Here is a 14,608-nt window from a genome sequence, read left to right on the forward strand (position 1 = left end):
GTCAAACCCGGGCACTCCAACACAACCTCGTCGTCCAGACTTTATTGGAGTTGGGGGTATAACAGGTCCCCCCTCCTACTACGACTTCCAGCATCAACAACAGCACGTGGGGGGAGGCCACCCACACCACGGAGCACAGCCCCACGGATCTGGTGGGAGGGTGGCACCAGGAGGGGCATATGGCAGTCCTCAAAGGAGATTTCTATCGGAGGGGGAGTTGGTGCGACAAGGTGGATCAGGAGGTGAACTGGCTTATGCACGAACCAACAACACAGTGGACAATATACGTGAGTTAGCTGGGTCCCCACAGCGGGGAGTGTATATGTGGAAAGACACATCTCCAGGTGCTTACGTCAGTGGAGGGAACGGTGTGGCCGGGCCAGTGCATCACCACCAGCAGTTGTCCGCGCAGCACCAACGCCCAGGTGTGTACGATTACTACCGATCCAACCCTACGAGTCCCACCCAGCAGCAGCAACAGCAGCAACAACAGCAACAGCAGTTGTACGGTCAGAGGCCACCTGCATCTTCGTATTACCCTCCTGTAAGGGGTGGCGTACCTGTATATCCTCCACCGCAGTCTCCTCAAATAAAACGCAAGACCATGGCAACCCCCACAACTCCGACATCAACAGCTATGGTATCGAGCTGTGATGGTGGGAGGCGACCTAGTCCAGGTTCCAGGAGACCGATGTCATTCGTGCGTGCATTAGAAATGACGGACTCTATGGAGTTGACATCGGCTTCGCCTGGGACTCCGCGCACAGAGCATCGTGGACTTGTAGCAGTCGGAGGGCCGATGGGAGGAACTCCCACGTCTGTGGTTCAGGACCCCCATCGTAGCTCGACACCCACGCCTGATAGAGCAAGTGTATATGACATGAACTACGAGATTTCAGTATAGGGAAGGCTGGGCCCAGTGGGTGCTCGTGTCTGCAGTATGGGGTATGGGTACGGGTACTCTCGAAACAGAACGTTACCTCACCGCAGACAAGCGACCTACAGCTATCTAGCAGGGGCCAGGACTTTCCCTATGGCACGCAGAGGATACAACAGGCCACCACCCTATTAAAAATTATTTATGTGCAAAGTGTGAGTTAACAGCCTTCCAAATTTCCTGTTGGTGTTGTACATTTTGAACCAATAGACTGCAGGGACTCTTCTCTGCCCAGTCTTGATGTGGAAGACCCCGTTCTTCCTTTTAACTGACGATTTGGAGAGTGATCTCTTCATAGCATTTTTATAAATTGTCGTACAAAGGACTGAGAGAGAGGCTGGTAGTGATTTTGAAAATTAAGCAAAGTAACGTTTAATTTTGTCATGTTAGAATGTTGTACTGATGTGTGGATGTCAGTGAAAAATCAATAGTTTTGCAGATTCAGTTGTGCAGAAAATTATAAGTGACTAAAAGTAATAAATGAAAGTAGTAACTGTAGTAACATGTCTTCAGAGATGTAATGGTGAATTTTGTACCATTTGAGAATGAGAACTATTTTGGCAGTTGTATAATTCATCACTGTGCCATGAACTAAACAGACGAGACCATTAGGACATGTACGAAAGCAGAGCTGTAGTTTCTACCCTTACTGCCTTCTAAACCTTTCACGATAAATTGTAATATTTGTTACATAGGATTGCCATAAAACAGTTGTAAGCATTGAAGCAACATTTGAATTCACAGTCCCATATTTATACAGTATAACAAACTAACAAACATGGTGTTGACCTATGGAAATGTTACACTTCGACAGATTCATTCGGTCATTGCTTTGTGTTTTTCTTTTTTAATTTTTTAGCAAAGTTCTTGGATGTTAAGCTTGTCTCGGGCAGCTCTTTGAGCTATTCTTTGGCTACTAGTAATATGGCAGCTTGCAAGGCAGACATTGCACTTGTTCTGCTTATGAAGTTATACACGGTATTGAATCAAATGAGCAGACCTCGTACGCTTGACACAAGTGTCCAAGAACAATATTAGAAATTCGATATTCATTTCAGGCTCAGAGTACTTAATGCACTTAGTTTTGAATACAGGGCATTGTATTGTGGACACGATTTGGAATTTGCCTTCTTGCATGACTTCATGTTTTGAAATTGAAAGATAGTGTTATCCTCTTTTGCCTGGTGATCTCCACTTACTCAAAATATATTTAAAAGTCAATTATAATGCAGTAAGTACAAAATATTACTGTTAGCTTTAGTGGACTCGATGCCCAGTTCCTCCATGACATGTATTATTATCTTTGTTATAAGAAGTAGAATACTATACAGTGAAATGTCCAGTCTGTGTTATGAACTAGCCATACTGCCAGTAGATACGATGCATGCATATTATGTAGATATATTCTTACCATAGTGTAATATTTACTGTTAAATGCAATGAATATGTGCCCTTTTCTACTTGCTATTCATAATATTCTAAATTGCAAAGCCCATCGAAACTCTCATCACCATACAAGTATGGGATCACTAAATTAGTAATTGATGCTTACAAATAAAGAGTGCGTCAGAAAGATCGGATGGATTTCACAGGGCAAGAAAATTGTAAGGATTCATCAAATCAAAAATTTATTGTTATCAACAGATTCACCACTACATGCAGTTTATTTATGGTTTACAACATCATCCATATGATGTCCTTGGCTTTCGATACGGGCATCGAGGCGTTTTCTGAAGTTCGCCGTCAGTCATAGTTGGTGGGATTACCGCGATTTTTTCACGAATCGTCGTCTTCAGTTCGTCCAGTGTATGTGGTTACTTACGCATTCAAATGGTCCCAAAGAAAGAACTCGCAGGGCGCGAGATCTTACCGTAACCTCGGACAGTCTCAGTGCAATAGCATGTTTGCGGGCTGATCGTTGAGGTGGCCGGACGACCTACTGTCTGTCTCCACATTGCAAGTGTACACACGCTCCGTGTTCGTCCAGGTGATTTCTTCTTTAATATTGAACCTGTGGTACGAAATGAAGCCACCCACCTCAAAATTGTATTCTGAGTTGGAATCCTAGCGTGACGTCCGATGTCGAAATGAGTCCTGAGTGGCGATCACAGACTCTTCATTTTTCAAAAATGTCTGTGCGATGAAAGCACGTTGTATGTCAGACCAACACCATGTTCTCAACTGAAACTGCATTCTCTCGCTCACCCAACAGTCGTGGTCCCCCTCACTCTATCCCTCCCCTCGCTGCGTATCGATAGTTTGAAATCCATCCGTTCTTTCTGACACACCCTGTATATTTTGTACTTCTAACATACAAAGTAGAACTTTTCTTTCCCCCCAGAACGATTTCTGACATGACAGAAACTTCAAAGAAATTTAGTTCAACAATTGTTTGGATGTCAGTTACAAAATTTACATTTCCTTTTATACGATCGTAAATGTTACAACTTGGCCATTAGTTATAGCATGTTTAGTCTGTATTGAAAAAAATAAGATTGTAACATATATTTTAATATTATCTTCCTTAATTTTGGAAAAGACGTGATCTTGTGACAGAATTGGCACTGATGTACTGAATATATTTTCGTTAGCAATTATGATAAGATTATACCATCCAGTTTTGTAAGCATTTGCAAAAGTTTCTAAATTCTAAGGTGTTTAAAACAAATATGTAGAAATTGAATTAACATTTTGTACTTTGCAGACGTTGCACATGCGGTGTTACTCATATATGCACGTGGAAGAATGGCTTGTAGGTTTTTAGAATGCAACAGAATTTTAAGGAATATTTAGCTAAAAGAAAGTACTAAATACATCACTTTTTCTATTAGGACTATTTCAAGTGTGAATATTGTGTGATATCTTGTCGAGAGATGACTTTGTACTGTGTACAATATTGCACTGATACATGAACAGAGCATATTATCCCATGTCATGATTATGTTAATTAAGGAACCCAACAGGAATAGGTACTAGTTCTTTTCCAATCCAAGTGAATAATATTGATACCTAGTTTTTTCAGTATTCTTTTTTGACTGTCTTTTAATGCAAGGAAATTCATATTTTATCGAACTTCTTGCCTATTGCATCTTTTATACATCTTGATTACACAACTTTTAACACTGTATCACTTCGGAATATGTATAGATAAGACTTTCGTGTGTTAAATTCTAACGTACCTTGTTTACATGTTTCGACCTATTTATGGGTCATCCTCAAAACTGGTCGTTGTTGGTCTTGGTTTGTTTCCTGTGAGGGTATGTTATACCACACGAATACACCCTCACAGGAAACAAAACAAAAGATACCAAGACCAACAACGACCAGTTCTGAGGATGACCCATAAATAGGTAGAAACATGTAAACAAGGTACGTTAGAATTTAACACAAGAAAGTCTTGTCATAATATTCCGAAGTAATATTTCTTATTATTTTCATTATACAATCTTTCAGTAATATTAGCCAAGGTGATACATTTTAGTGATGAACGAATTAATGCAATCTCTTAAAACATTTCAGACGTCTTCCTAGTCTTTTCCCTCCCAATAGACATTATAGAGGAAATCTATATTCATTTATTCTTGTAATATGTTGTAGTAAATTGTATTCTCAGTGACAGATTCCAAACATAATGGTGGATACTCCAGTGGTGGGGCTGCCACTTTCAGCATTCTGAACAGAATTTGGAATTAAACTTCCTCTATTTCGAATGTAACTTATCCTGTTGTGAGTCAGGCCTCGTAGCCTAGTCAGTCAAAAGAGTTTACTACAAAATTAGTCTTGTGTGTTGGTCAGAAACAGCTGTATTAGACACATAACAACACTTTATAACTCTAAAATGTACAGGTTAATATGTAATGTGATGAATGTAAGAAAGACATGCCTTTCTCCAATCAGTCAGCTTCGCATTAAAAGGGTTAGAATTAAATTCTTAATAGTTCTGTGGCATTATTAGTACACAAAGTAGCTGTGAATAAATTGTTAAGTAATTCAGTTTTACCTGCCATTTTCATTATACAGTTGCTCCATCTTATTTTGTCAATCCATTGATTTTGAATAGTGTTTGTAATTTAAAATGGTAATGAAATAAAAAGATAACTCGCCTTAGTTACCTATAAATTACTGAAAACTAGAAAAGAAGGTGCGTTTTATTTTCATTTAAATTTGCTTCAAGTGTGCACATTAAATGAAAATAGTAGGCCTACATTATCTCCAATGGATCTGTGGTGTCTACTTTTTCAAAATTGAATGAAATTTATTAATCAGCCCTGCAGTCTTACTTAGTTTCAGTAGGTTACTCAGTCCATTTCAGTGATATTCTCTACCCTGGATTTGTGGCACCAAATTTAATATACAGGGTGTCTACAGCGAAATGCCCTATTTTTTTTATCTTGCTATCAATGCCAAAGAAATTGTGAGGAATATTTAATCCCATTCACAAATTCACAGGTAAGGTAATATCATCTTATGTCCACAAAGTCTAACTTGGAATTCTTATCCCAGAGTTCTTTCTTGTGTTGGTGTTTACTGGGGATACAGGGCCTTCTCAAAAGATTTGAACATGCACATGTACAATCATATGCTAATGTTAATGATGTGCACTGCAAAATAAAATGAATAAGCTTGTTTGAGAATTTGTCACTTTTAGAATATCAACTTTAAGACACGTGAAACATATTTTCTATTGAAAAAGAAAAAATGAATATTGTGCTGTTTCGTAATTACTTCCAATGATGTTTCATTCAACACAAAATTGATTCCTAAAATTGTTTTTTAGTGTTTTTGAAAATCATTTGAATCTAGATCGTCATTGTTAATAGAGCTTCTGGGTTACGATTTTGTGAAACTAGAAAGTAGTCATTTGTTATCCTATGAATTGAGTGATAGCCTAAGTCAGCAATTCAAATCTCTATATATAATTATGTTGTAATTTGTCATGTGAAAATGCAAAAGACATGCTAAAAAATTTTCCAAAATTTATATAAATTACAGGGATCACGAAAAAGTTTTCAAACCCTCACTATATTAGTTTTCAGTTTATGAACTGATGAAACAGAGAGTAGTTTTATGAATGGGAGGTGAATTTGAGCTACAGTGGAAGCAAGCAAAACTTTAAGCCATGGAGAGAGAACTGAACATTGCACTTAGGTTTCCCATATAAAATTTCGTCTGGAGGAGAATATAGCAAAGCTTAGTGTGCCAAACCACGTGATATATATATTTTGCTTTAAGCATTAGCTATTGGTTTTTGTTCAGTGATTAAATTTTACCACTGCTATTGTTAAACAATTCCCAAACCTTTCATAATACTCGTATTGTAGATATACTATTAGCAATTTTACGATGCTGAACAAACTTGCGATCTTGCATCACTGCGTGGCAACAGAAACTTTTACTGATGGTTACCACACACTACTTCTAGTTTAGTAATTTCAAAGACTGAATATAAATTTAGTACAACAATATACAAGATTAAATGTTTATAGAACACTAGCAACACTATTAGTATAAAACTGAACAATTAAGGAGGGAGATGAACGAAAACATGCAACAAGAATAAAATTCATGGAAAAACTGATGGTTTTATACTTTTAGATGACAAAGATAAGAAATTTTGAACAAAAGTTGAATTGATTTCAAAATGTTCACGAAATTATCAAAACAATATGGAAGAATACATTGGACTAACGAAACCAAACAGAATCACAAAGTAAATTCTTAAGTATGAACCTAAAAATAGAAGCAGCTTAGGGAGATTGTTGAAACATTAAAATAAAACAGTAATGGGTCATGTGACAGAGGATGGAAGGAGACGTTGATTTCTACTTTATTTTTACGGAAAATTGATTGCACAATACTTGTTACATGTTGAGCAGTACCAGCTGTTTGTGTGGTGTAAGTAGAATCGTATCTGAAAATTGTGACGACTGATTTATCAATAAAAACCAAGTCTTTAAACACACTACTGTTTTATTCTTATATGTTGTCATTTCACTTATTCTTTGTCATTTTACATGAATTTAAAATCGTAGTGGCATTACATTGAAACATGAAGTTGAGAAAGAAAAGGAGATAGCAGATTCAAAACAGTGTCTGCAATGCAAGGTAAAGAACTGACTGTGCTTTGAAAACAGAATTTTGTTCCATTTTTAATTTAGAACACTCGAATATGTCATATATATCCATGTGTTCCAGTCACATAGCAGAGGTTACACATAAAGTACACAGATAAGAATATTGATAATAAAAATGACCAATGCAAAACTTGGTGCTGGATTAAAATTCTAAACGATATACAGGGTGTTCCAATTCTATGTCCAGTAAATGGCAGTTGAAAATATATAGTGAACTTACTTGTGTGCTTGTGTGTAACTGGAAAAGAGGCACACATTCTGAAAGTAGTTGCATTTTAGTGATATGACAGCCATTCCCAGTGTTCAGGAGGCTCTTCTTGAAATGTTTATTGAACCAGCTGAGCACATTTATGGTAACCAAATCTTACAGTAGAATTGTTTTACATGCACCATATCACTTGTTTCATCCTTGTTTTTATATGGTTCTTTCGTTTTTATATGTATATATATACTGACTGATATGTCAAAGAGTATCCCAAAGACTTAAGAAAACTGTGGGGGTTGGTAGTATACTATTGTAAATTGTGTCATATTTTGTTATTAATATTGAATTGTATTTTTATCTGTTTTCCTGATCTGAAAATGTTATTTTCATACATTTATTTCATTTTAATAATCACTATTTTCGTCTGTACCATTATGTTACACTTAAATAGAGTTTAGTACTAGAAAGCAAAAGATCAAATTTCTTTTCTGATAAGTGTTCACTTACGCAGAGTAATGCACTATGTTGTGTGTGCACTTATGGAGCTTATTCTTGGGACCATTTTGAGTAAAAAAAGTTTATGTGAACATGTCAGATTGTTAATAATGACGACACTAATCATTTGAATCTTAAGAAAAGATATAATTATGTTAGTTATGAAACAAAAAGAAGACAAAATACCAAAACAAATGCTTTCAAAAATGAAATTCCTTTAAATCGTGTCAAGCTATACAGAATTTATAATTTCATTTCATAGAGCATAAAAGAGAATTCGATGTCTCATGAAAGTATGTTAATATATTATTCTTTGTGTGCAAACAGTGTTTACAGAAATTTGCAAAAACTTCACTTCCCACTTAAGTGTAACTAGCCATACACATGTTAATTTGCTGTCTTCAAATATTAGGTCATTTAGTTGATGCACTCATTACATATACCTCATCAATATAGTTCGGTAGGAGTGCGTAGTTCCAGACGAGTTAGAATATCTGTTTCACAATGATGTGCTGAAAATGGAAAATAATACTGTATAACTATTTGGAATCGAACCTGGATTTTTTTTATTTAATCTGCTACTTAACAGTGCTGAATCAACTGTGAGGTTTTTTAGCAGTAGTGAAATTTGTAATAGTTAGTCAGATGGTATTTGGCGAGATGAGACATGGGGTTACCTGACATTAACCATATAGTCAGGAAAACCTGTAAAAAAAATTTTTGCCGGAAAATTAGCCATGCGATATTTAAACCCACACCCAAGGACAGCCTTAGAGCACGAGTCTAGCTTACCCTCGAGCTACACCAGTGGTCAAATTATGTTCATATGAACTTATTTTTACTCAGAATCAGCTTAGAAATAAGCTGTATAATTGCCCTAAATTGTCGTGAATCACCCTTTATGTTAATCATACGTCACACTATAAAGTCAATACATATTATTTAGTCTTTCACTTATTCCATATTTACTAGCATAATCCCTTAAATGGTGCTTTTTTTATTTCCACATTCAAGGCAGGTGTTTAGTTCACATATTGATGTGGTAATAATCTTCTTGCATCAGAATGGCAACTTAATATACTATTTATTCTGTCACTTGCTGCAGCTAAGTGAATAATGCATTTTCTATGGACTATATTAAGCCATTTTTGCAAGCCGATTGAAATGGGTTGTATAACTTTCAAACACTTAACACAATAAAGATGTTCATAAATTCTTGTAAAAAAAAATTCGTTAATGGAAGAAAAGAGTGATTTTAATATACTACAGAAAAAATCCGACTTTTGGAACACTATTATTAAAATTCTTATGTTAGTATGGGAGAATCATGCTGTTCAATGTTAAGAACTTTTTTTTTAACAAATTGTCGTTTAGTTGATGTTTTTATGCAAAAATATTTGTTGATTAGCATATTTTCACCAATATTTTAAAAAGTACCAATTTTTTCTTTTGTTTTCCAATTTTGAAAATTAAACGAGATGAAAAGTGGGATTATGCAAGTAAATATTTGACAGTCTATCATATGTATAATTATTTTATTACAGTTTTAAAATCGGCTTATACATTCCCGTTTCAAACAGTCACCGACAAGAACGTAACCGACAGTGTTTAATGCAGTGTTGTTTCAAAATAATTCCCGTTTATATATTAAAAACTCGCTTGTTTTACACACTGACAATATATCACTTTGGCAGCTCTAGAGAAACATTTCTCCTCTTCTCCCTTTTTCCATTTCAATAATAAATTTTTCTTCGATTTTTCTTTTGACATTTTAAAACGTTCTTCACTCAAGACTTGTTTATAGCAAACTTACACGTTCTAATACAAAGTGAAATAGAAATTACACATTTAACCAAGCATATCAATTCTGCTATTGTTGTTAATGCAGCAGTCAAAATAAAATGATATAGGACTTTCAAAGTGATAATTAATTTCTCTTATATATGCTCACTAGCACGTGTTACTTTGAAATGACCAGATACTTCAGTGAATCAAATAACATTGTTGTTGACAGGAAGCGGACAAACAATAAGTTAAATCATGCACGTTTAAACACATTCAGTCGGCAGGGGTGGCACGGTTGGTAGAGTGCTGGCCTTCTGTGCCTGAGGTTGCGGGTTCAATCCCGACCAAGATTGATGGCATTTAAGTGTGCTTAAATGCGACAGGCTCATGTCAGTAGATTTACTGGCTTGTAAAGAACTGTGGGACAAAATTCTGGCACACCAGCTATGCTGATATAACCTCGGCACTTGTGGGTGTCGTTAAATAAAACATAATTTTTTTTAATACATTTAGCTTCTCTGTAATACTATTATGTTAGTATAACAATAATGAATTAACTTGAATAATTTCAAAGAAAAAATTGTTCTGGGGTCGGCTATCAATCCTGGGACCTTTTGGCTGAATGCATCAACACTACCGACTGAGCTACCCAGGAACTTCACCCGACACCATCTCAATTTTTCTCTTTTTTTTTTTTATATCCACATACCTCAAGTGGGCTGACGAGATGCCAGAAACCCACATCGAGTACATATAAACTCTGTGTGACTTGAAATTGTGGTTTTCTGGCAACGTGCCTACAGTAATGTATGTGGGTTTCTGGCATCTTGTCAGCCCACTCGAGGTATGTGAATATAAAGAAAAAGGTAAAAATTGAGACAGTGTCAGGTGAAGTTCCTGGGTAGCTCAGTCGGTAGAGCATTGGCATATTCGGCCAAAGGTCCCGGGATCGATACCTGGCCCCAGAACAATTTTTCCCTTGAAATTATTCAAGTCTGTTTCACAAGGAGCTTTACCTGAAAGCTAGATTTGCGTAATGAATTAACTGTTATTCATGATGATTTGCAGAAGAAAAATTGATAAAATGATAAAAAAACTTCAAAATATGCTAAATAAATTTGGCTTTGTTTGAACATAAAAGGCATGATTAACAAAGATACCTGAATTGCATGCAATAAAAATATGCATTTGCATAAATTTCTGCAATCTAGTTATGGCCAACAATACAACTAAAAGGTAGACCTGTTATATCATTATTGATCATAAATGACCAGATCTCTTCTATAGATGTAGGTGTAGGTCTTATCAAAGGCTTCATACACTCCTAAAATGTCTTAATTCTATGCATATAGTGAATATGTTCTTGTCAGTGAATTTTTGGTGACAAGGATAGTGATTTATATTTGTAAACTTCGTGAAGAAATATAAAATAATTATATATTTGGAAGATTATATAATATGTTTTCTCCATATGCGCAAACAATGTCATTGATAGGAAAGATGCTGTCACTACATAAAGAAAAAAATTCTAGAGTGATGTAATTATACTACTATAATTTTGTATTACGGAAGTTTTTCTTTTGTTTGTAAAAAATGGATGTGTTAAGTTGATCAGTAAACTGATTTAAGACTTTAACACATATTTAATTACTCAAGTCTTAGGAATTTTACGCAATTAAAATAAACTTTTTCCCAAGTTCCAAAGGAATGTCATCTTCATGTTAAACAACAATCTTGAATTTCTTGCTTTGTCTTTTGTTTTTTCTTTACATCTCCTTTCTTGGATGGTAATGCAACTGATAAGTCTAATAAAAACTGCTTTGTTTCCTATTTTCGTGGAGATGTCATTTTGGATTCAGAAATATTACGTTATTGGTACTCATATATTTTACAGGACACTAATCAACTTTCTAAATTTCCTATGATAAACAGTTTTTTTGCTTTACTAAAATTCTTATGTGTAAGCAGCAGTGTCTATATTCCTATATGCTCGTAAGTAACTACTTTCGTATGTACTTAAGTTCTATAGACTGGGTCAGCAGCCAAGGTATTGAACCAACACTGTTCAAAATTTATGTGGCAAGAAAGTCGTATTTCTTATCTTTGGTGTGATCTATCAACTTTGTGATGGTGTTTATCAAAAAGAATTAACTGGCACACACTTATTAGTGTCTGAACTATCAGAAGTGAGGGACATTTAATGTCTGAAAATGGGAAGCCATTGAATGTTAGACCAGTATTGCATTACAGCTTTTATTACATAATTTATCTTCCTATCTAAGGATGGGTTACATAAATTGAAACTTACTATAGGATGTCAAAATCTTAATCTTTTTGTCTTTCCCTCCTCCATTCCTCCATTTCTGAATTATAAAATTCAAAGACTTGAGATTCTGTTACTTCTTTTTCATATGTGGTTATATATCAAGAGAAAGTACAGTAAAACCCCGATAAGACATATTAGGCGGATATACTAATTTTGACTTATACACAGTATCTATTAGCATTTTTCTTTATTGAAATACATGATTCATGAAAGGTAAAACAGTATTACTCCATTATGTAATTACTGTACTGTACATCAAAGACATTTACAATATGTACTGTACTTAATTCTTTCGAAAAGAAAGTAATTTATTGTTGTTTGCCATGTGCGTGTTCTCCAAGTCCTCATGTTCACCACACTTCACTTTCCTGTGCTTACACCCTCCCGACGTCGCAGCTGTAGTGATTGAGTCGCGATTTTTTATTATCATCCTTAATGTCGATGATGGGATTCCTAATGAATCAGATAGTTGTTTCTGATTAAGAGTACTGTTTTCATCGTATTTTCATAAGATTTCCAATTTTTTCGACATAGAAAGCGCTTTTTGTTTAGCACTCATTGTAATCACACTTACAGACACTTCAGTACACTAAAGGACAACAAACTGACCAGAATTTTATTACGGCTGAGTGAGGAATGCTGTTTGAGAGAGAGGGTTAGCAACAGGGTGGGGTATTGTAACTGTATATAGACTTTAAGCGCACAGGTAAAGAGTCGAATAAGAGAGCATAATAAGAGGGAGAGGTATTGTACAGTATAAAGGTTTAAGTGCGTAGATCAAGGGTCGAATACCAGTACTTTTCAGGTTAATGGCCAAAATGTTTCATTGCTGTTACAGTACATTGCTGAAAATTTCATAAAAAATAGCGTATTATGTGGAACTTGAGCAAAACAAATGGGGTATTTTATAAAGGTGTTATATATGAAATGTGCAGGGACCGGACAAAAAAGTGTATTACACATGATAGTGTGATAAGCGGGCTCGTCTTCTCGAGGTTTTACTTATTTTCATGTTGAAAAAATGTGACATAGAGATTTCGTCTTTTGAACACAACATAACCTCATACTATCATAATATCCTATAGCCTACAAGGTGAATAAAAAGTATGAAACACTGTTTGTAGCTGTTCTGTTTTTTATTATACAACATAAAGAAACACTATCTACAAAAGTTACGGGGTAAAAAAAAGGGGGAATATTTTGAACATGTTTTCCAAAATCAAGTTTTTCATAGTATGAAGGCTGTGCCAAGGGGACTATTTTTTTAATGGCACTACGATATCTACTTTCTTTTCTATTTTTGGGTTCTTCTGGCCACAAAACGTAGAAAATCATATACACTTTTTTACCACTTATAAACTGTTATTTTGTAAAAATTTCCATAAATTTATGATCCCAATGTATGTAAGTTTACATAAAAAATCTCTGTATGAGAGGTTTATTTAAGTCATAGGCTCCTTATTCTCCATAGTGATAAATTGACATACTGAAGCATTTCTCTTTGTTATGTACACATACATTGAGATTATGAATTTGAGGCAGTTTTTAACAAAATAATATTTTATAAATGGTAAAAAGTATGATTTTGTACATTTTGAGACTTGAAGAATCCGAAAATTGAAAAATATATACATGGTGCCATTTAAAAAAACATTTGCATCTTGGCTCACTCTTTATAAGTGAAAAACACAGTTTTTGAAAACATGTAGAAGATATCCCTTTTTCATCCCCTGAAACTTATGTATACAATATAGAGTTTCGTCATAAAATAGAAAAGTTACAAGCAATGTTCATACTTCTTACTCACTTTGTATAATATGTCATATAATATGAATGGAAATAGTAAATTATTCTTCATTGTTGATTAATTTTGGTCAGAATAAACAAGAGACATCGTCTTATTGAATGATAAGTAAAATTTGATTCTAATCTTGTTATGCAAATAAAATGAACATCCTATCGAAGAATGTTAGAAATGAGAATTGAAAAAATAACATAAAAGCGAACAATGGTTTAACAAATCATAAGAACTCTTTAGTAGTAAAAAGATGTAAATTATGATGTTTGATTTACTGTATATGCGATAATAAGCCACTTTTTGTGACTTCTCTCAGTTAAAAATGATCGGTTCACTCTCAACACCATTGTCTTGAAAAATATAAAAAAAAACTCTTTACATTGCAGTGTGGCAGATAACTCATAGATGAGTACATAGTTTGTATTTGTGTACGTTAGCGATTTTCTTCACGTTAATGTAAATTTTGGGACAATCGTTGAAAATAGATAATGTATTTCTGTAATACTTTGTCCTTGTTTTATTTTTCTGGTGCAACTGTATTTTTAAGCTTTGTAAAACCGAGAACTACTGTTTAGAGTGATTTTCTAAGAAGATAAAAGTATATACCTATTATGGAGTAAAAAAGAAGTAACTATCACGAGATCATAATAATCCGTCATTTTGTATCTCATTTAGAAAACAATATTTCCATATTGTCATAGTAGTTGGAATCACTTCGTAATATAAATCATTACATGAAATAAAATGAACTATTTATATAATTTTAAATAATAGTAAGTGCAGAAAGTTACGAGAGACTAAATTAATTAATTGGATTTTACAAAGAAAATTAATAGTGTAAATTAAGAATTGCCTGAAAAGTTGTTGCATTTGTAGTGTCCATTTCATCACGCAATTGAAGCACATAAGAACTGTATCATAATCCAAT

General features: G+C 34.6%; 1 protein-coding gene across 4 annotated transcripts in view; it reads left to right on the forward strand.

Moving 5' to 3' along the window:
- Zdhhc8 (zinc finger DHHC-type containing 8) overlaps positions 1–14,608 on the forward strand; it is a 103,661-nt gene that overhangs the window by 69,427 nt on the left and 19,626 nt on the right. For all 4 annotated transcript variants that reach the window (XR_011336085.1, XM_069846916.1, XM_069846918.1 and 1 more), the window contains one exon: positions 1–14,608. This exon is cut by the window's right edge. Coding sequence is in view for 3 of the 4 variants with exons in the window: in XM_069846916.1 (XP_069703017.1) it covers positions 1–904 (904 nt within the window). In the remaining variant the exon portion in view is untranslated.

Source organism: Periplaneta americana, chromosome 15, assembly GCF_040183065.1.
Source record: "Periplaneta americana isolate PAMFEO1 chromosome 15, P.americana_PAMFEO1_priV1, whole genome shotgun sequence".
In the NCBI taxonomy this organism is placed as follows: Eukaryota; Metazoa; Arthropoda; class Insecta; order Blattodea; family Blattidae; genus Periplaneta; species Periplaneta americana.